This window comes from Aspergillus ambiguus (assembly GCF_047715705.1).
Source record: "Aspergillus ambiguus strain CBS 117.58 unplaced genomic scaffold BDV59scaffold_40, whole genome shotgun sequence".
NCBI classification, from domain to species: domain Eukaryota; kingdom Fungi; phylum Ascomycota; class Eurotiomycetes; order Eurotiales; family Aspergillaceae; genus Aspergillus; species Aspergillus ambiguus.
In genome coordinates, this window is record NW_027395553.1 from 33,064 (window position 1) to 55,488 (window position 22,425).

At 45.6% G+C, this 22,425-nt stretch overlaps 7 protein-coding genes across 7 annotated transcripts; 2 read left to right on the plus strand and 5 right to left on the minus strand.

The window, feature by feature from the left end:
* Positions 1–2,400: 2,400 nt before the first annotated feature.
* BDV59DRAFT_210254 (urease accessory protein UreD) lies at positions 2,401–3,344 on the minus strand (the record flags this gene model as incomplete). Its single annotated transcript, XM_073695556.1, has 1 exon — positions 2,401–3,344. The coding sequence occupies exon 1, from the start codon at positions 3,325–3,327 to the stop codon at positions 2,401–2,403; it is 927 nt and encodes a 308-aa protein (XP_073544333.1). The 5' UTR covers positions 3,328–3,344.
* A 501-nt stretch (positions 3,345–3,845) lies between these two features.
* BDV59DRAFT_210257 (uncharacterized protein) lies at positions 3,846–7,129 on the plus strand (the record flags this gene model as incomplete). Its single annotated transcript, XM_073695557.1, has 10 exons — positions 3,846–3,866; positions 3,916–4,002; positions 4,129–4,503; positions 4,565–5,352; positions 5,405–5,620; positions 5,671–6,346; positions 6,404–6,420; positions 6,485–6,527; positions 6,581–6,760; positions 6,813–7,129. The coding sequence occupies 10 exons, from the start codon at positions 3,846–3,848 to the stop codon at positions 6,891–6,893; spliced, it is 2,484 nt and encodes an 827-aa protein (XP_073544334.1). The 3' UTR covers positions 6,894–7,129.
* A 3,429-nt stretch (positions 7,130–10,558) lies between these two features.
* Positions 10,559–13,098, minus strand: BDV59DRAFT_205096 (uncharacterized protein; the record flags this gene model as incomplete). The annotated part of the gene is made up of 8 exons (XM_073694581.1): positions 10,559–10,824; positions 10,885–10,942; positions 10,998–11,481; positions 11,541–11,822; positions 11,879–12,188; positions 12,242–12,419; positions 12,475–12,511; positions 12,569–13,098. 8 exons carry the CDS (start codon positions 13,096–13,098, stop codon positions 10,559–10,561), a joined length of 2,145 nt encoding a protein of 714 aa, XP_073544335.1.
* A 1,406-nt stretch (positions 13,099–14,504) lies between these two features.
* On the minus strand, positions 14,505–15,250 carry BDV59DRAFT_186120 (uncharacterized protein). Its single transcript, XM_073690970.1, has 3 exons — positions 15,138–15,250; positions 14,963–15,037; positions 14,505–14,855 (listed from the first exon to the last, which is right to left on the minus strand). The coding sequence occupies exons 1-3, from the start codon at positions 15,144–15,146 to the stop codon at positions 14,703–14,705; spliced, it is 237 nt and encodes a 78-aa protein (XP_073544336.1). The 5' UTR covers positions 15,147–15,250; the 3' UTR covers positions 14,505–14,702.
* An 887-nt stretch (positions 15,251–16,137) lies between these two features.
* BDV59DRAFT_195548 (uncharacterized protein) lies at positions 16,138–17,124 on the minus strand (the record flags this gene model as incomplete). Its single annotated transcript, XM_073692592.1, has 1 exon — positions 16,138–17,124. The coding sequence occupies one exon, from the start codon at positions 17,122–17,124 to the stop codon at positions 16,138–16,140; it is 987 nt and encodes a 328-aa protein (XP_073544337.1).
* A 1,120-nt stretch (positions 17,125–18,244) lies between these two features.
* Positions 18,245–19,639, minus strand: BDV59DRAFT_186122 (uncharacterized protein). The gene is made up of 2 exons (XM_073690971.1): positions 19,483–19,639; positions 18,245–19,426 (listed from the first exon to the last, which is right to left on the minus strand). The coding sequence occupies exon 2, from the start codon at positions 19,353–19,355 to the stop codon at positions 18,270–18,272; it is 1,086 nt and encodes a 361-aa protein (XP_073544338.1). The 5' UTR covers positions 19,356–19,426; positions 19,483–19,639; the 3' UTR covers positions 18,245–18,269.
* A 1,388-nt stretch (positions 19,640–21,027) lies between these two features.
* BDV59DRAFT_186124 (uncharacterized protein) lies at positions 21,028–22,318 on the plus strand. The gene is made up of 2 exons (XM_073690972.1): positions 21,028–21,382; positions 21,456–22,318. Exon 2 carries the CDS (start codon positions 21,669–21,671, stop codon positions 22,227–22,229), a length of 561 nt encoding a protein of 186 aa, XP_073544339.1. The 5' UTR covers positions 21,028–21,382; positions 21,456–21,668; the 3' UTR covers positions 22,230–22,318.
* The last annotated feature ends 107 nt before the right edge of the window (positions 22,319–22,425 follow it).

A 22,425-nucleotide genomic window follows, 5' to 3' on the forward strand; every position in this document is an offset into this window, starting at 1 on the left:
GTGGTACAATGCCTATGTAGGGTTAGGGCTATTGTGATATAGTCGTGATGAAAATATTTGCATCGCTCTCTGACAGTACTCAAAGGATTTGAAGAAGTTGTCTTTTTTGACGAGCCCATTGCTGGCCTTGATTTTGTTTGTGCCATCCGAAAGAAGCTTTTGTATTCTTCGCGATTTTCCTGCTTCCGAACCAGTAGTAGATGGGCGTCACTCTCCTCAGCCAGGGACACCACCATGAAGCCGCAGCGTTCCAGGCCACTTAACCATTTCGTCATGTTCACCTGTGCTCGCCTGTGCTCGTTCGTTTTCCCACCGAAATATTCTAACAAAATCGTCCCGCACCTGTCCCTGGTCGACGAAGACATCAGACATCCTCACGTCGTCGATTGTGATCAGAGGCTAGGACTCCCCCGGAGCCGCATACCAGGGAGCGCCTCCAGCTACGCCTTGTCCCTAGAATAGCCGAACGACTTATGACCTTCCGGCAACTTAGCAGTCACCCACAAAAACCTCGACTGATCGATCATAATTCAAATAAGGAATATGTTACGGCACCAACAAGCCGACTAGTTGGGGGCGGCTGAGCTTGCATCACCCAGCTGCGGCCTTCATAATCCACCGCTGTGTAGCATAAGAGAAAGTGATATAAACCAGCCCCTTTGCTGTACTACCACAGTCTGTGACATAAAATCTATTCTCTTTTAGAGACTTCTGCGAAAGACAGTATTTTGTGCCAGCAAGAGCCACTGGCGAATTGAAATAAATAATGCCGATTGCATCCCATCTACAGTAGAAAGCACGGAATTTTACTCTTCCCATGTCTCGTAGAATATGAATAAATGATATTCCGCATAGCCCAGCAATTTCACCACCAACCAGAACTATTATGCCAAGTAGGGGGTCATATCTAAAAACTGTGGAGTATTATAACGTCCCATAACGAAAATAGGAGAACGAATCCCTGGAATTCGAAAACTAATGCTTTCGTAGAAACATCTAGTTCTCTAGTATTATTCAAGATAGCCAGGTCGAACCCAATAGGAATAGCACATCATATACTATAAGTAAATACAGATTAAGAGAGTATATACTTCTCCTAGTTCCCCCGCTTCCCTCGTTTCCCTCGTTTAATTCACCTCTAAAACTAAGAATAAGAATGCTAAGACGTAAATAAATCCAAAAGTAATTACCATCCAAGATACAATGCCGATATTCTATCTTATTAATAAGAAGAGCTATAAATGTCTCAGTGTTTTCATATAGGCCTAATAAATATTTAATAACATGTCTTTTTTTTGGGTTGGGGGGGGGGGGGGGGGGGTGTGTTAGTTGGTAGCTCCTACACTATAGCTCAACTTTAGGATATTCTTAAAATCATAACAAGGAACGAGGTTTTATTACCGTTATCGAGGATCGATATAATAAAATATACTATTTCGACCATTGCCCATTCTAGAAATTTTAAGTTACTTACTCGAGTGCAAATAAGGATAACCCATTCAACCCATTTTTACCTTACATATCTGTACTCTAGGAAGGTAAGGGAACTTAGTTATAGTAGAAGCTATATAGACGTAGAAATAATCTTAACTATTACTGTAGACTTCTGTAATAATCTTAAGCGCAATAGCCTTGAGTTCAAGAAACAAGTAGGTATAGTTAAAAATACATTGTATTTGTCTAGAAACTGGTATTAAATTCGAAGGTGTTTTGGTGTCGGGATCCTGTTTTATGTCCTATGGGGCTGTGAATTCGGGATCTATGGATTCTCAATTAGAGACACCCCCAGTTATGTAATACTGGTGATTTTCTAATTAGAAATATCATAGGATCTGTATCTGAAATACTTTAGCAGCAGCATTCTTAATTTATTTCTCCTGCCTACCTACCACCACTCTCAGAGTAATGGAACTACTTACTGAACAAGTTTTGGATAGCAGACAGCAGCTTATAGCTTCTGTTCATCAATATGCTTTGTCACAGGGCTATGCTATCACCACTATACGATCAAAGAAAGATAGGTATATCTATCTTGGCTGCGATCGCGGTGGCGTCTATCATGATCGAGTGAGTGCGCCAGAGGGAGCAAAACGAAGATAACAACTTCTCGACGGATTGGCTGTCCATTTAAGCTATCCGGAAAGAGGGTCTTTGGCGACAAGTGGGAGTTACAAGTCCAAAATCCGAGCCATAATCATACAGCGATAAGTCTATGATCGGGCATCCTACTGCACGCAAACTTACAGAGGAGCAGCTTCCGAAGGTCCTACACCTTTTTAAAGTAGGAATACTAATACAAGCTAATTGTCCTGCGTTTGCAGTACACGCTGCAATCGAAATGACGTATTTTGGAATTTTAACAAGCACCTATACACCGCAACAATCATCATTTAGGATTCTTTATTGTAGGCATAATAAGGAGCGTTCCCCAAACTCCTTCTCCACTGTCCCTTCCCGCATCAACATATTCCTCAACCAACGCCTTGCAGTATCTACCTCCCGGGCACCAAATTTGACGATGACAGAGCCCCTCACGAAAGAAGCAGTCCATGCTCTAACACAATCTTCCGACTGCAGATTATCCTCCTCACGTTGCTGACTCACTTGGATACGTGGGAGATGAGAAAACTCCGCGATAAAGAAGTCGCCTAGAGAACGGAAGATGGGACCTCGGATGATAAGGGTTCCAAAGATCCCCAGGTTATCCATCTCATCCTGGAAATGCTGCCCTAGAGACAAAGACTTATCCAGAACTAGGCTATCTCGAAGCAAAAGTCTCTTCTTGGTTCCACTGTTCCCAACAGGGAGCGACCAGATATCGTTTCGACCTTTCCATTCAGAAAACCCCCAAGCCTCTCCTCTCGCCGCCCGTCCCTTCGAAATCCAGTCTAGGACAAGTAGACTGGATGATGGGTGGTGAACGTCAAATAGTTGATATTGATTATAGGCGCTGTCTTTGAATGGCTGGACGGGATCTGGCAACAACAGGAGCGCTGCCTCATCTTCCATCGTAACATTGAGATTTTGTCGTGAACATATTGACTTGGACGGTGTCTTGTACAATTTTGTGCTTCCTTGCGTAAGAAGTGCTAACCTTGCCTTCGATCGAACTCGGATGTTCAAATTCACACTGTCGCCAGCGACCAGCCCCCCACCATAAGTCATCATAAAGACGAGGACAGCTTTGTCAGTTGGCCTACACGGAGTCGCCACGAGCTTCAGAGGATACGTTGATGAAATCGTCGAAATAGAAGAGGAACCGCAAAAGGTGCGGATTTCAAGCTCACCTGTACCTGGCTGAGCTTCTCGGGGCATCGGGTTCGTCATTCTGCTCGATGAATCGCCTTCCATCCACCTTAGGAGGCGTTGGCACGCTAAGACTTATTAAATGTCCTAGATAAATGTCGCCTTGCAGTTAAAATGGCCGATCGCGAGCAACCCAAGAATCTATGAGGTTGGAGACATCTGAAGTAAACCCCCGTATTCGATGGTTTGGACACGAGGACAGGTACAGATCGACAGAAACCATTGATGAATTTGTGGCCGCTGCTTTGGGCGTTGCCAGAATGGCCCAAAGGCTGGTTGAAGCTGTTGAGGTCGTATACGCCATGGTAACATGCGATAGGTCCGTCAACCTCTGCATTCCAGCAAAACTGGACCACTGGAGATTTTGTGCAGTGACTCTCATGACGTATGCTTCCAAAATGAGTCCAATTTTGGCGCATATAAGCAAGGTGATCCGTGAATAAAGGGAAATTCCATTGCTTAGTTTTGTTGCCCCATCGGAACTATGACTTGTTAATTTGTATTGAAGTTAGGCAAGACAGGAGGCTTCAATCCATAAAATGCAATTGATACATCGTGAAGTAAGACCGAACACTGGACCATTATTTCAACTGTTAACGCGCCACCTAGTTGGATAAACTGGCTATTGCGCAGGCGGGACTTCTCGCCCAGCGACGACTGGCGAGAGGCGTGAAGTTAAACTGTGCCGAGGCTACTGTAGGTATATTGAAATAGAGGATAGATTGGTTCCTACTAACTCAACAGGCATTGATCACTAATGTGCTGCAAGAAGTACGTACATCTCTTGGATTCAGCATGATATTGGGCTCAAACTATCCCTAGATGATGCGCGATGGTGAGCAAACAGCCTCGGAACTCATGTCCATTGGAAAACATATTCTTGGCCGTCGGCATGTTCTTCCAGCAGTGGTGGCAACTTTGACAGTGCTGCAGGTTGAAGGGACATTTACGACAGGAACGCATCTGGTCACGGTCGACCAGCCGATTAGTAGCGAGGATGGCGATATTGCACTGGCGCTATACGGCAGTTTCCTCCCTATCCCTCAGGAGAGCTGTTTCCCGTCATATTCAGAATCAGAGTACGAGGTTTCGAGGATGCCTGGAGCTATCTTACCTGGCGAAGGAAAGATCGAACTCAATGCTGGCAGAAAGCGTACTCAATTAAGTGTTACGAACAAGGGAGATCGGCCGATTCAGGTATTTTGCCTTCTATTATATCTGCACTTTACTGGGTAGTGCTGATAGTTTTCTTTTACAGATTGGCTCACATTTTCACTTCATTGAATCAAACCCAGAGTTGGACTTCGACCGGATCAAAGCTTATGGTTATCACCTTGACATTCCCGCTGGAACGTCGACTCGCTTCGAGCCTGGTGACACTAAGACTGTTACTCTGACACAGATCAGTGGCCTAAAAACTATCAAGGGTGGAAGCAGTATCGCCACCGGAACTATTGACCTGTCCCACACTAACGCGGTATTGCGCCGCCTACAGGAGGAAGGCTTTCGGCACACTCCCGAGGCGACGATCATCGATCGGCAAAAGATAGACCCTTTCAAAATGGATCGACTCACATATGCTTTGATGTATGGTCCGACTTTCGGTGACTCGATCCGTCTCGGCTCAACAGATCTCTGGGTGACCATTGAAAGAGACTACACTGCACACGGAGACGAATGCACGTTTGGAGGAGGAAAGACTCTACGCGACGGAATTGGACAAGCTGCTGGTCGTTCAGATGACGAATGTGCGGACCTGGTTCTAGTCAACGCATTGGTCATTGATTGGAGTGGTATCTTTAAAGCTGATATTGGGGTCAAGGATGGGGTCATTGTGGGAATCGGGAAGGCTGGTAATCCTGATGTGATGGACGGTGTGAACCCGGCATTGATAGTTGGTTCCAATACGGACATTATTGCTGCAGAGGGCAAGATCATTACTGCTGGTGGTATTGACACCCATGTTCACTATATATGCCCACAGCAAGCTGATGAGGCGATCTCATCCGGTGTCACGACAATGTTTGGAGGAGGGACTGGTCCGACGTAAGATGATATGATATGGAATTTCTGGGTCTATATCTGACTTTCCTTTCAGCACTGCCTCCGTTGCCGCCAATTGTACACCGAGCAAGAATTATATCCGAATGATGATGCAAGCATTGGACAAGCTGCCGGTCAATTATGGTGTCATTGGCAAGGGCAGTGATACCGGCAAGCCAGGTCTCCATGATCAGTGCAATGCGGGTGTTGCGAGTCTCAAGCTCCATGAAGATTGGGGATGTACCCCATCAGCAATCGACTCTTGTTTGAGGTAAGTGGCCCTCTGAATTTCATCGCCATGGACACTTACAGTTATAATAGTGTATGCGAACAACATGATATCCAGTGCCAGATTCATAGCGATTCTTTGAACGAGTCTGGCTTTGTGGAGCGAACAGCGGCTGCATTCAAGGGAAGGACAGTACATGCATATCATATCGAAGGAGCCGGCGGTGGACACGCCCCGGATATGATTTCTCTCGTGCAGCATGCCAACGTTCTTCCAAGTAGTACTAACCCAACCAAGCCTTACACCTGCAACACGGTCGACGAACACCTCGACATGGTCATGTCCTGCCACCATCTCTCTAAGAATATCCCGGAAGATATTTCCTTCGCAGAGAGCCGAATTCGCGCAGAAACAATCGCTGCAGAAGATATCCTCCATGATACCGGTGCCATCAGCATAATGTCCTCTGATTCTCAGGCAATGGGTCGATGTGGAGAGGTGGTTGTCCGCACGTGGAATCTAGCACACAAAAACAAGGTCGAACGTGGCCGGCTGCCGGAAGATGAGGGTTCTGGAGCAGACAATCACCGGGTAAAACGGTATATCAGCAAGTACACCATCAACCCAGCTCTAGCGCAGGGTATAAGCCATGTAGTAGGCAGCGTGGAGGTTGGAAAATTGGCGGACTTGGTGATATGGGAACCTGCGAACTTTGGTACTAAGCCATTCCAGATTCTCAAGAAGGGTTTCATTGCGTCATCGCAAATGGTATGTTATCGCCCATTATCAGAAGAACATTGTCACCAGAGTTAACTATAATTACAGGGTGATCCAAATGCATCGTAAGAATCTTTCGCTAACCTATCTTCCTCTCTCCTGTCTCGTAATAAGTACTTACTATCACAGTATCTCCACGGTTCAACCGATCATTGCGCGGCCGATGTTTGCAGTAATAATATATTGTTACCTTGTTCTGCATATTTTGAACTGACCACACTATAGGCCCTTTTGCCATCGTGTAGCCTGATGTTCGTTTCCAAGGCCGGCTTGGAGAACGGTTCCGTCAGTTCCTACAACCTGAAGAAGCAAATAGAAATCGTGAAAAATACTCGCACTGTCACCAAGCTCGACATGAAATTCAATAACGCCACGCCGAAGATGGAGGTCGATCCTGAGAGATTTGTGAATTAATGTATTGTTTGTGATAATGTAATATGATGCTGACTTTTTCTAGACAGTTGTGGCCGACGGGATGGAATGCAAGGCGGAGGCGGCTACTTCGCTTCCTCTTACACATCAATGTTTCATTTACTAGGCGACGCCATCCCACGACCGACCCCAGGTACAAAACCCCAACGCCTCTTTCACCATAATCTTCCCCGAAATATCAATAGCACAGTCCCCGGGCCCTACAAAATTCCATTATGATATGGAAGACAGCGCTCGAGAAAGCCATCTAGACCTACACCCTTGTGTTTCTTACTTTTAAATCACTGTCTCGTGTACATATGGTACTACGTACCACTACTTACTCGCTTTTCTAGTAACGCGTTATTCCCTAGCCCGTATAAGCTAGTTAAGGGTATCTACCAAAAGTTTTATATCGGACCCACTTCCCGCTCTTCAGTATTTTTAGTAGTTTGTCGGCCGAGGATGATAGGAATGGTACCACCACAATGTCGATCCGTACGCCAAGAATAAATACCCCTCCTTCTATCACATTCAAACATCACATCAACATTAATTGTCTCCATCTCCCTGGCCTTCCCTATCAAGGCACTATGAACGACCATATCACGGAATTCACCCCTCTGTAGGATGAGAGGATACAGCAGCTATTGTTCCAGAGAATGATCGAACGGCGCGGGCCAGTACAGACTCCGCCACGTGGTCGATATAGTGGCTTAACCAATCTTAGAGGCCGATGACCGAAACTATATCGGCGAATGGACACAGCCATATGAGCCTTTGCCCGACTACCTTGCCTTTGTATCTGCCTGTCGCGAGGGCCCTCTGTCTATTATAGACAACGTTACCTCGTCTCATTCCCGAACTCCTGCCTTTCTCCATAACGGACTGGCTATCGCCTTACAAGCGGGCAATATCGACACTGCTCGGTATCTCATTTCTATCGGTGCCCCTATCGCCCACTCCACAGCCGATAAGATTCTCCTAGCCCCGGTAAATCGACAAATTCCTCTCGTTGAGCTTCTCTTTCTGCACGGATGGAACCCAAATATCCGTAACATGATTACTCACTACCTTCTCCCTAAAGTGATTTCCAGCCAGCCTCTTCTCCATTGATTCCTGGCTCAGGCTGGAGCCAATCCAGATAATGGAAGAATCGGGCCAGAGATCTATGATCTCGAGGGATTGGAGACGAACGGCTCCTGCGAAGCTCTCGGGAAAGCCGCGCATGATGTTCACAGAGGCTGTGCACTTACTCCTCGACTCTGGTGCTAATACCTGTAATGGATTCCCTCTGTATCGCGCAGCCGGCTCGTATGGAAACCCACCTATCTATAAGAATTAGAATCTCCCGTTTAGTGCCGGATACCTAGTTTCTAACACTAACGAGGAATCTGAGACTCGTCAAAAAGCTATCGTGGGTCTTCTGATAGATAGGGGAGCTGATATCAACCAGCAAATGAAAGTTCTAAGGGGCAGCCTAATACCGGCCTACCCGGTGTTGGAGGCTATAAACGTGGGTAGCATAGAACGGACTCGGTAGTTGTTGGAGCACGGGGCAGATCCCAAGAGGAGAGGGCCGTTTAGTAAGGCAATCGAAATGGTAAGAGCATCGAAAAATGAAGAACTGATAGGCGTCGTTGAAGGAATCAAGGCAAGAAGATGGGTGAAGGAAGAGGACCAGGACACCATGAGCAGTAGTTATTCAAGCAAGTGTCGTATTTAATATACACTAGCAATACAGCGGTCGTTAAATGAATGCGTGAGGGTCAGAATTTCTAAACTGACTATATTTTACTCACTTAAATCTTTCAGTCTGAATCCACTGAACGCGCTATTTTCCTACTAGATTTCGTCTTGCATATAGCAACTGAAGCCATGGCCGTCAGGAGTGATGGCTGAATGCCTAATCTATCCCGCAACATTTTGGTTTCCATCGCTAATGAGCGTCTACCAAAAGTCAGAGCCTTCATTAACTAGTTAAATCTATTAGCCTCGATCTAACCCCTGGTTGTATATGTCTCCACACCCGAAGCTTCGCGAATTCCATCCTCATGCTATTGCAGTATTGATATCGTAGCCTTTATTTCAAAGGTAGACACATCCCTATGGCATAATTCACGAAGAAAAGGGAGCCTTTCTAGGAGTAACTCGGTTACTGGGCTACTCTCCTTGGTCTACTCCTGGGCAACTATGATGCTGTTTTCCAGTGTGGGCCTAAAATCATTGCCATCTGAAAACGCTATTACTATCCAGCAAAATGTTAAGGAATATCCAGATATCGTCACTTTGCTAACTGTGAAACAAAATTTCTTGGACTAAGCGAGAATACTAACCGAGTGAGATGATGCTCTATTTGTATGGAGAGAGCTGGCCCTAAGGATCAACCCCCCTTTGGTCACTCATCCTAGAAACTAAATCATGCTATTTATGGCTTTTGGGAGACCGATAGTCCCAGATGAAAAACTTCTACCTAATACACTCACGCACGTCGGAATAGATACATTTTCATGCCTCTTAGCTTCGACTAACACTAATAAGAAGATCTATTTATTGGGATATTTTACTAGTAGTACCCTAATATTTTTAGATACTAGGTACTATAAAACCTTGCTATAAGCAACCTTGGGGGGCCGTCTGCTTTACTTCCTTATAGCGAGTTTTTACAGCTAATTGTTCTCTAAGTTAGATGTGAATAGTTATTTCCTCTTGGTTACTATAATATTGACCCACCCTCCTAATTTCTATTGAGAACCGATAACTTCTATTTTCTCACCCTTTCTAATGACCTGCGGTAGAGCCGTTTGACCGATAGCGGGCTCCTGGTAAAGCTGGTGGGCATGTGGGTCGCCAAAGTAGTCTCCACTTAGATCCTAGGGTGGCTAGCTACGATCGAGCATAGATCAGCGTCCACATAATAATATCTTTAAGAATTTCATCATACCCTTAATCTACTCCACCTTATCAACACAATATGCTTTCTCTTCAATTACGGACCATATCCAACCTATTATTATTTGAAGTAAGTTTCCATGTTAAGTTAGGGGTGGACAACTCATACACCTCGGAGCGTTGTACAGTGAAAGTCCGGGGAAAGGAGATATATATGGATGAGCGAAAGCGCAGGTTAACCAGAGAAGATTCGACTATGGGAATAATAAACATAAAATTGTCTTATTCCCAGAGAACGTTTGCGTCTACGATTACATATAGACATTATGGTTTTGTCATCTCTGCGTATAAAGAACTATAGTAGAGTGCACTTTTATTTTCTACACATTCATGTATTCCAGAGTCTAATACGCCCGGGCTTAAGTGGCATACTACATTGATTGACAGATTAGTTTTAGGTGTAGTATAACACAATACTGCTACACATTAATTTGCTTCGCCCTCCGTTTAACTTCCAATGTCTAACTCCTCATCTCTCATCCTACTCAATGTTGTATTTAAATCATCCTGCATTTTCCTTTGCATACCTAAAATCTGTTCAAAATCAATTAGGTACAAGATGCTTCCCGTGTTCGCTCATGGACCCTTTGCCTGGTCTGATGAGAGGACAATGCAAAAGTATCGATAAATGAAAATCAGGAGGTACAGTTGGGGTACGGTTGCAGGGTCTTTTAGTCTGAATAGTAAAGTAGTAGATAGAATAGATAAAATAAGAAAAAATGTGTGCGGTCTGATCTCATTACGACCCCACAACCAAAAAATGCGTATTGGATATTACAAAGCTAATTCCCGATTTGGCAGAATACGCAATTCCCCAGGATAGACTGCACGCGTCAGTGCTCAAGCCACGTATGGGTTTTCTACCTTGAGGCCATCAGGGACGTTTTCTGAGGTGCAACATTCCTTATCTCCCATAGTCATAATTGGGTTCCCTCCAGCATCGTAGAGACAGTTGTCTTCGCCGAAGAATACGTCTTTGTATGTGCTATTCCACACGGCGGAGAGCATGCATCCCGGGGTCACCGTGGGCGACCCCTTGAGCGAGGGATCAAAGGCTGCGTAGACCATAGCACTATTCTTTCGGTCTTGTTCTGGATCCGCAAAGTCTGTTGAGAGTATAGTCAGCTCATAATAGGTGATCTTAAGCTTCCATTATATTCACTTACTAACGCTGCCGCCACACTGCTTCTGGTCATTCAAAATGATGCAACCCTTATTGACATGCTGTCACTTGTCAGCCCTGGAAAACGCGTTGTGGACTGTGTTGATAAGTACTCACAAAGTTAGTTCCATCCCCATTGTAACCGTCGGGTTCGACACAAGGCCAGTACTTGTTACTTGCGTCCCAATTGTTTTCAAGAACATAGCCAAGGCTGATTGAGTCAGTGCAGACAGGTAACTGGAAGAATCCAGGAGTTTGTACAATGTTTCCGAATTCGATACCGGAATAATTTTCCAAGTTGTCCCATGGGATATCGGGTTCTGTAAGGTCGTTTGCGTTGTTCTTTTCGTACTGACGCATAGCACTGTTCGCAATATCTTCCATTGTTAAGCCACCGAACCTGCTCAGTTGATCCAAACCGGGTAGCGCATTCAGCTTGCCCTTTTTCCCACCAGTTGTTCTCTCTTGAGCATTCAAAAGATACACGGTCTTCTGGTTGTAGCAAGTTTTTGATGCAACCGCATCTGAGTCCGGCAACTCCCAGCTGTCCAACCCGGGAGGCTTGATCTCCCTATTATCACCACAGCCTTCGTCCGTTTTGCTATATGAAGAGCCATCAGTTAGCATCTCAGTAGCTCGCTTTTAAATTGAGGAACTGACAGAATGAAGGGGTGGACACCAGCATTATCCGGTGCGGTTGCCCAAGCAGCCATAACAAGTTGGCCGTAGACCACTTTTTTCGCACCGGCCACCATATCAGCCAAGCTGAAGTTTCCTGCGGAATATTGAACATTGCCGTTCTGAAGTTTACCGTATATATCATCAGTATTCTGGCCAGAGAATAGCTGGTCAATGTAAGCGTTGAGAGTGGCTTTCGTCGAGTTCCGAATATGATAAGCCGCATTTTTGATAGAAACCGCGGTGCCGAACGCGTCTTGGTCACTAATCCGACGTCAGTCCATGTTTTGGTGAGCTCTGCCGCCGTATTATACACTTACTTGACTGCATTATCTTTTATCCATCCAGCGATACTGCCCATCTCGTTGTAAGCCAAGTCTTGGGAGAGTCCCTTCGGGTTCCAGTCGAAATTGCCTCTTTTATCAACTCCCGGTGACGCGGGAATAATACTATCGGTGTCCACGCTGCTACCCTGATCTTGCTCTGGTTCAGAACCTCCAGCAGAACTGTCCTGGGTCTCTCCAGAGCCGGATGCTTCCTCATTACTGGGTGCCTTCTGCGCGGAAGTCGATCCCTCGGTAGCTGAAGCGCGCTTCTTCCCAGAAACGGCTCCTTCAATTCCTTTCCAAACTGTAATATATAAGCATGATGTCACATAGGATGATGTGAGCAAGTCAACACACCTCCATTGAAGCCGCTTGCAATCCCAAAGGGCAAGAGTAGTGTCATAAGATCAACTGCCAGCATGACAGTGCTCTGGTTGTCTTCTGGTTGAGGTGCAAACACGGAAGCGAAATCCTCAATTGTTTGATAGACATCATTGGTTGCCTCGTCCAAAGCATTGTAGAACTGGTTGTACGTCTAAGCTTGTATGTCAGCTACCAGTGATGCTGTCCTGGAACCAGTGGGACTGTACAGTGTACAAGCCCGATAGGGCGTTCATTATCATGTATCTGGCATGGGAGGTTAGGTGATGTTTAGAATGAGGGTTGGGAACAGTACAAACTTACCCTGCCGGTGATGAGACGTCCTGACACTGCACTGTCGTGCTGCACATTATGTTCTCAAAAGTTTGGCAGCTCCATCCAGACGAACCGTTGAACTGGTTGCTCATCCACCCAACAAAGACTAGCTCGAAATTTTTGTTCTCACTCCAGCGTTTGACCATTTCTTTCCAGGCAGTCTCCGTATCGGCTTGCTCCCATCGGTCAGAGTAGAGGACCTCCTCATTGGTAATATCGAATTGACCACAGTTAATCGACTGCCAGGAACCCGAGGTTGGGTTCGCAGAGCCGGTGTCAACGGCAGTTTCGGTGTCAGTGTCAGCCAAGAAACTGGTCAACTGAAGGCCGACTGCTGGCTTGAAAAGTGCCCTTGAGCTGTTCTTCGACGAATGTAGCAAGGAGGCGTTCACATGTGGCACACTGCTGAGAGGAGATGAACTACCACCAGAACCCCCAGATGCTGGGCCCGGTCGTATAACTAACCCGTGCGCTGAATTGTACAGCCCCATGGCGAGATTAAGAGTAACAAATCGCATGATTTCTGGTGCCCTTCAATAGAGGGCTGCTAATAACGAGTGACTAAATTCAGATAACGAGTGTACGCGTGGATTGATCAAACGAATGTTCCACGGTGTGATGCTTTAAAATTCACCAAAGACGGACGTGCAGGGGAATTTATCGTTTTCTGGAATGAGGACTCCCTTAACCAGCATCTACTCTGCCACCTTTCATTTCCGACAGGCTTCCATAGGATCAGATCATGGGGGCCGTTATTCCTGGCCCCATTCGACATGACCGACGTGGTAATGATCGGGCTTGGAGTCTCATTTCAGCTCTATCAAATTAAACAACTCCTGCTGCATAGGGGAAAGGAGGATGCATTTGATCCGGCTTGTTTGCATACGGGCTCTGAATCTCTGGATCAGGATGGCTAGGCAGGCTCAGATGGGGTGCTGTCATAATAGGCAATGTTTCAGTCCATGATTGGAAGGAACCGCGCCATGAGAGGGGAATTGATTTTGTAAGCCAATATTGTTGTCAATGGAAGATAATGCCTGCTGAAGGACAAATCCTCCAAGAATGGGTGGGCGGGTCTCCTTTCTTGGAGCTGGGTCTGATCAATATACCATCACGCACAGATCTCAGTTATTAACGAAGAGAATACTCCGGAGTAAGTCCTCTCAATAGGGAGCATGTACATTCTCTCGTCAGCGAAATAGACTCGCTGATAAGCAATCTACTTAAATCAAAGTCCTTACCATTGTAGATGATCCATATGTTCATGTTATATAATCCATTGACGTGCTTCGACCACAACGGTGAAATTGCGCATGGGGCTGCTCGTAGGTATCGGCGCTTTCAGCTAGCTAGGGATCACCAATCCGGAAGGTGCATAGTTGTACCCACGTCGATTTTTGGCCCCTAATCCTCCAAACGCTGAGCCTTCTTCGACTTCGTACATTGGTGCCTGCAGGTATGCCATCGGAGAGTACTCGGACGCCGACAGCAGCTGCTGAGGATTCAGGATAATTGAATTTGTGTTAGTGCCATTCCATGTCTTGAAGATTTCAATAAACAAGCTGTGGACAAGTGTTGTGGCAGATATTCATTAGCATCAAGAAGACGGCGAGAACAGACGATAGTACAAATTTATGCTTATACTGAGGGTTTAGTATGGTGATCTTTGTGCGAACAGTACGTCAGTACCGCACAAACTGTATAGTGGTTGTGAAGAAGTCGAACACAGCTTTCTACCCAGGTCTGTCCTATATAAGAAACGTTACACATGCCGAATCTTAGGTAATATGAAATCTAGCAAGTTGTGTCAACTTGGGATTTTAGCGGCTTTGACAACCTGCGGGTCAGTGGTACTATAGAAGTTGGTGGAGAATATCAGAATGAAGAATATGGACCCAGATCAAGGATCTCAAAAGCTATTCAACGACTCTAATTAAGAAAATAGTGTACATTCAACGGAATGCCTAGGTTTCTAGAAGTAAAAGGGAGTCCCATGCCGAGTCGACTCGCGTGCTCGACAATACAGTTCAATTCAGGGATCTAAGACGTGATGTTTATGAGTATTAATGACTACTGGGTATAGATTTCCCACTAGAAAAATGAAAAAGCCCCAAACCAGTATCTACTTTTTTGGCACCTCCACAAAGTTCGGAAAACAGTCTTGGAGAGTCTTGCTATGCTTATTGCTAGCATGTTCAGTCAACGCCGGCGCCCGAGTTGTCTTAAGAAAGGTTGCTTTGCACACAAAACATTGGATATCCTTTGCCGCTTCATTCTGTATAATAGTGAGCATTGTCCTTATGCCGTCCACAGCTAGGAGCGGACGGGGGAAGGGCTTTGTGGACCGATAAGAGAGAAGTCGGAAGAAATAGATATACATACAGCCTTTAACTGGGACTTTCCCGCGGCTTTCGCATCTTTGGCATTGCGATCACGCTTCATCTGGGCCTTGGCTCCCTGTATATTTTCATTAGTGGACTGGTACTCCGTATGTTTGTCATGTTAAGCGGAAGAGCGAAAAAAAGAAATTGAAATAACCGAAAATATAGTATCTTACGTTTCCCATTGTGAATGTGTCGATATGATATAACTGATCGGGTGAACGGTGAATTTAGTTTATACGGAGAATAAGACTCAATATAGAGGAAATTTTCGATTTTTTAAGGTAAGGGAAGGAAAGAAAAATTTTCTCTCTTTTGACCCTTTTCCCCTTGCCATGACTTTTTTTTCATTCCCTTACCCAAATAGGTTAGCGAGATAAGGTCTGGGCCGTCCCGTATAATCAGTGCTACTAGCAGATCACGTACGTTTAAAGGTCACTCATATGCTTCCTTTCATGCAATCTGAATATATATGCGCCAATTAAGAGAAGCAGCACTGCTTCCACCAACGAAGAGCTACAACTTTTAGTGTTGGTCAAGGAAATAATGTCTCTACAGCTCACAATCGGAAGTTAGCCGTGAAATTGACATCCTCTGCTGTTGCATCCTGGGATGCCCGCATACTCGAATGTTGTATAGTACCCATAACATCTAATCTGTTCCTCTATCTTCTGAAAACCTTTGTCTAAGGGGGTCTCGATACTGAAGTCTCCCGCTCTGGTCGCTATTAATAGGGGCTGAACTACGCCGTATACTGTTTAAGAACTACCTAGTCCAACATAAGCTGAGATGCTTCCTTTTCAGGATGCACATGTAACTTACACCTTAGGTCTAAGAGAAGGCAGGAATTTGCCATTTTCACTTTCTATTCAGATAACCTGGTTTTTGATAGAGGTGGACACTAGGCGGGGTAGGTCTGTTTAGATATCTCCCTGGAGAGGTGGTGGACATTGCTGTATGCGGGGTAGAACTGGTCTCGATCAGCGACGACCGCCATCGTACCTTCAATAAGAAACGAAGGAATTCTGGACTAGGGTGAAAATATACATTGCGGTTGAGGACGAGGTAGAAACATAATTCTAGGTATCAAGAAGGAGACAACGTAATATACACTGGGACCGTGCTGTCGCGCCTTTAGTTGACTCTGGTGAAAGCTACTTAAAATAACACCGGAGCCTAAGCCACAACATTTTGTGACTCATGTCTCGACCTATTGCCAGCCGGGTCGGAAATTTCATGCTTCACCTTGAGAGCAAAGACGTTCCAGGGACAGGAACGCCGGCGGCGCTCTGTAGCATCGTCACTGCCTTGTCTCTCCGCTTGTTCATCAGAACAACCATATCGCGAATCATCTCCATAACTAAATCCCGAACTCGAACCACTTGATCTTCGTGCCAGCTTCACCAGCCGGTTTAGAATATCAAACTCTAGTTTTAATTTCACACTGTAGATGAATCCCTTAGCCGCGGTCTGAGATGTATACCGACCTGCAAATTGTAGCACTAATATGGCCGTATCCAGAAGCACCACAATAATGCTCACGTAAATTAAATGCAGCATGAGCGTCCGACCGGCGTCTCCGTGCGTGTCGCTCAGTCTGCCGCCAATGTTCAGCAACCTGCACGTCTCATACACGTAGATACCCGAGATTGTTACTTCTTGGACGAAGAACATCGTAACTTCCACTCTCTCATACACAGCATATGGTACGATAAATCGGCTATACTGTGGTGAATTTGCACCATAACACAGAGCTATGGTGGGAAAGTGAAGGATTATTGCGTTGAGGATTATCATGCCCAGGACTAGACGGAGAATAGAGCGTTCGCGCACGATCAGGTGAAGACGAGAGAAGAGTACTAGTGACTGACCCGTAACCATGGCGCACCAGCCGAGGATGATGAGTGTCACATAAAAATATGAGATCGAATTTGCAAGGTTGAAGTCTTTGAGGATGAAACCGACAGCGTAGCTGGCTATTCCCCAAGTAGCGATAAGCAAACTCCAAAAGTATAGACCCCTGCGGCGGTTAAACGTAAAAAAAATGAGTACATTCAGCTCGAGTACATTGTATAGAGCGATAGAGAGGAGGGATGTGACGGCGTAGGTGACAGCGCGAGGTATTTCGGAGCCGATGGTGCTACCGATGTCTGCAAGAGGCATTATAGTCGTAGTAATGAATCTGCTCCAGATGCAGTAATATGTTCCAATGTGTGAGGATCTTCCCCTGATATGTGCATCGTGCCTTGGCTGTGATTGTCGCTCATGCAGAGCGGAATACTTAAAAGATCATACTTCTACTCTTCTCATTTGACATAATTGTCGTCTACATTTTCACAAATATAAAAGTACCAAAATTATCAGTCACATTCATCCCACGAATATTCCTCATGCTCTACGTAGGTGGCTGTAGTAAAGTAGATGACTCTATGATGCGTTGATACTTTTGCTACCATGGAAAAGCAGCCTTCATTGGATATTCAGTTCCTGAACCATGTTTACAGGAGAGGTTTTGGGTGTCACCTGTCACTTCAATCGTAAACCACACTTTTATATAACTTTTCGTATGATGGAGGTCAATTATCCATGGAACGGTATAGAATCTATACGCCGTAGATTGTGTGTAAGCCTAAATGGTGAATAATTCCCGTAGCTACGGAGTGGTACAGAGTTACAATAGTTAACTGTGACTACTCGCGTGGATTTTACACGGGTCACCCTACCTTCTTGGCACCGTTAATTAATAATCCTTTTCGACATGTCCAACAAAAAACAGGTGTACATAGATTATGGATCTTTCTGCAATTGTACGTTCATCTGGAACGACACTGTCTCAATGCTGATGCTGATTAGTGACTCTTTTAAAGTTAAAGTGTCCAAAGTGCGATGAATAGGTCAACCATGACTGTCCTTGATGGCGCTGAAGGAGAGGCAACTTTACCATGAATGAACTGATTAGTTAGATACGGACTATTACCAGGAACGTGTTAACAGGTACGTCCAGCTTCTGTGTATTTACTTTCTCCTAATTCATGGCCAAATAATTGGGCGCGTGGCGACTATCCCGCAACTGATTACTGCTAAAAGCGCCGGCTTTGTGATTGAATTTTCCCGAAATATTTCTAGCCTACTAACACTGAAGGGTTGTTGAAGATTCTGCTGTGTATATATGCGGCATATGGGATGTCTTTTCCAATGAACAGGCTTTATTAGATATTTGCTTAGATCTTAGACACATCCTGAGACCCTATATTGGGCAATGCTGTCACAGAGACAACCGTTACTGTAGACCCGCGTCCAGTAATAGCCTACACTGAAATTGCAGCTATCTTGCCAGGCTCCTCAAACACCCCACCAACAGGAGCCATCATGCCTCCGTTCGTGCCAATGTAAAGAGTCCTACCGTCAGGATCTAAAGCACAGCAGGTCGGCCCTGCTAACCTTGTCGAATTTTTGTCACCGGCAATCTGAATGACTTCTCCCTCGGGCGTAAGGCTTACTATAGAATTCTCAGTATTAGTTGCGAAGTAAGCCGTTCCATCGGAGGCAATGTCAAAATTATCAGGCGTGATGTCAGCGCTGACCAGCTCGAATGGACCAATTGCGTTCGCTGCAGTATCGATGCGGACCCGACGGAACTCCTTCCTCCCGACACTAACATAGTATAGATACCCGTTGTGGACCTTTATCCCGTTCACTCCCATTGGCGGCCCGTCAGGAGGAGGAAGCATAGAATCGTCTTGCAGGGCGATATCGTATTCTCCTGTTTCAAGATCAAGTTTCCAAATAATTCCGTCTAGGCTGTCGGATATGAGCAAAAACCGAGAGGTGGCTGTTTCGAGAAGTGTAGACGCGCCCAAGGCGCTTGCTTCGAAAATATTCGCAAAATTTGACACAACAGGTTGGGAACTAAAGGCGATATTTTTTCCAGCAAATTGTGCTTCATGTCGCCTCGTCCGTTCTTCAGGAGCGTCGTGATTTATGGATAGGCCGAGCTGAACCTTCCAGATACCGAACGACCCTTTCTCTGGCGAGAATTTAGCCACATCGAACTGTCCCACTACTACCGTGAACGTATGATGACCAGTTTTAGTGATACCAAAACAGCTCGTTAGTTGGTTGTTATTTTCAGCAAAGCTATGGACTAGTCGTCCAGAGCGTGTTGGTAGATCGACAGACCAGACTTCAGGAGCATCGATTCGTGTCAGCAAGAGAGTTCTATCATCCAAAAGAGCTATGTTGTCGACAAAGGACCCGTTCTCCGGTAAGCTAAAGATGTCTGTTATTGGAACCGAAGTTCCCCAATCAAAATTGGAGAACTGGGAAGCCCGTGCGATGATAATCTGGACAATAAACCACAGTGTATATTGGAAGAACCAGTCAGTGCAGTACATCTTGATAATATATCTGGCAGGTATTAACTTGCACAAATGGTCGAGAACCTTGTATGTAGCTAAAAAGAGTACTGTAATAGTGAAGTCAGTCTTCAGAGCTTACAGGTTCCCTTCTGGGATGCTTCACACGGTTCAATTTATATCCCGCCTCACTCATACTCTTAGAGTTATCCCTTCATATCTACTAGGACACAGAATTTAGTAGTTGCAATGAAATGGCGTTTTCAATTCCTGCCCTTGCTTCCTAAGGTGGAATACTTCCTTTGGCCTTGGACGCAGGAATGCGGCGCGATCGTGAGTTTATAGGCCAACGCCATCACACTATGTTAAATACCAATTCGTATTATCTCTATTCATTATTAATACCAAGTTTACTATCTATCAATTGCCGCATTACTATCCTGGCTAATCCTATATCTATAGCAAAAACAGTAGGAGATCCAGGAGACCAAAGTCCTGCGCAGTATTCGAGTTATAACTGAGAGCCATGATTTTTCTCATTGTTACTTTGAGGCCACGGCTCGCTGCCTGTGTCAGGAGAACCGATGGAGAGGATTCTTCGATGATGAACGTGGCGCGGTTGGTTGGGGTTGATGTCGTATCTGGTCCGCCACCCTGTCTCAACCGCCAGGAACTTCCATAGATCTATTTGGACAGGGCCAGCCCCCCAAATACGTTCAATCAGGATTTAGTTCCTGCTTACTGACTTTGGTGCTACCATTATACTGATCCCATTTCTCGAGATGAACGTCACTGTATTTTCTTTGTGAATGGCGGGGTACTGGTTGGGATGCTGCTGATTGGGGTTCCTTACAGTTGTAGTGGGGCTAAATAATAAATAACTAGAGAGAAAATAGGTCCTGTGGGTCTCTAGTAAGATCAAACCATGTAGCGGCCAGCGAACACCACATCCCCTATCCAGTGAAGACTCTCTTTTTGTTGATATGAACCTATATTGATAGTATACTTGGAGGCTATGTTACACCACGTAGTATCGTACTAGCTAGCCAGTACCTTTTGAAGTTCATCATTGCGTAATCGGTCGAGGTCAAGTGACAGGGGTCAGGTAAGTTGTTTGAGCCGTCAACACACTCTGCTGCCAAATAAAGTTCCTGAACAGACAGGAACAAGTATTGCCGATGTATACATTATGCTTATTCTTTATATCGTCGTCTATGCACACAGAGTCATGCAAATCATCAGCAGGAATATCCTAAGATTGATAGACTAAAGTAAGGCACTATCTCCGCTAGTAAAGGTAAGCCAATCTACGAAAGCAGTAACTGGTGGTTTTGCAGAAGGGAAGTACGACGCTATATCCTCCTTACCACTTTTACTTCGCGCAAATTGTAGACTATTGGAACAATCGAGATGAGATTGCGGCACATTGAAGTGAGCAGGAGCTAGAATGATACCTTGTGGCTTTCGCAGAGTGTCCCATTACTCTCGTATTTGTATCAAAAAGCCTTCGCGCTCTTCTACCATGTTGCATCTGACTGGAGGTTCCACATGATGTATCATTACCTCTTTTCTCCCAACAAGTTTTATGGTGCGACTGATTGGCAAATAAAGTACTGTGCAGATTAAATTGGGTATGGATTATGAGGCATTTATTGCATGGGCAAGGATATAAATTTGGCCAACATATCTCCTTCCAATTCATCTTCAATCAGAATACCCCTGAGCTGAAAGCCAAGAATTTCCCTATACACATTTACTGCTCAGCATCATGATCACCAAAACCACCTTCCTTCTAAACTTTGCTGGCGCCATCATTGCTGGACCTGTCCTGGATGATGGCTCCGCAAAAAAGTGGCCATCCTTCTCTGCGGACCACAAGCCTCCAGACATCGCGAAACCCACTTCTTGGCAATGGGAGCCCTCATCGGAAAGCACCAGGTCTTCTGAATGGGAAAAAATCCCGTGGCCATCAAAGGGACACGTGACAAGCACCAATGTTCATGAAACACTTCCTCTGGAGCATTTTATCACTAAGACCACTACATTTCTATCGACCAGTTCTCCTGGTAAGCCTGAGGCCCTCTTGTTCTGATAAATATGAAAGATATAAATTGCTAGCTAACACGAATACGTGGTTAGTTACCCAGTCAACTATAGTATCTGGCAATCAGACAGTAACCATTCCTATCACTGGGACTACTGTCATCACCATGACAACAACCACTATATGCTCAACTGAAGAGCCAGAAACTACATCTATTCCGTTGGTTACCGGTAGTACCATTCCTCCAGCTTCTACAAATATTACCATTCCTCCAGGCCAAAGCACTGCATCAGTCTCTCCCGTTCAGAATGTCACCACCATTCCTCCGGGGCAGACCACTTCATCGGTCTCTCCTGTTCAGAACGTTACAACCATTCCTCCAGGGCAGACTACTGCATCGGTTTCTCCCATCCAGAATGCCACCACCATTCCTCCGGGGCAGACTACTGCGTCAATCTCTCCTGTTCAGAACGTTACAACCATTCCTCCAGGGCAAACTACTGCATCAGTCTCTCCAGTCCAGAACATCACCGCCATTCCACCAGGACAAAGCACCTCCATCTTTGCTACGAGCCAGAGCGTGGCCCCGATATTTCAAAATACTACAATTAGGCCTACGGTTCCTACTGCTGCTACGGAGTCCCCTGGTGCTCTCACTATTGCTCCTGGTCATACTACTGCTGTCAGCCCCTCTGTTAGTACTTCTAGTCCTGTCGAGTCTATTTCTACCCTACCTGTTGGTGCTATTTCGTCCCAATCTCCTCCGCCCGGGCAATCTACTCCTGCTGGTCCTACTGAAATCATTCCTATTCAGCCTGGCACAACTAGTCTTTCAACTCCTGCCAGAGCTACTGAATCTGTTTCTGTAACCACACCAGCGGAGATTGAACAGCCTACGCAGCCTACTCAGCCCAGTCAACAGCCTGGACAGCAACCCGCTCAGCAGCCTGGTCAGCAACCTGGAGTGCAGCCTGGAGCGCAGCCCTCTCAGCAACCCGGACAGCAACCCGGACAGCAGCCTGGTCAGCAGCCTGGAGCGCAGCCCTCTCAGCAACCTGGAGTGCA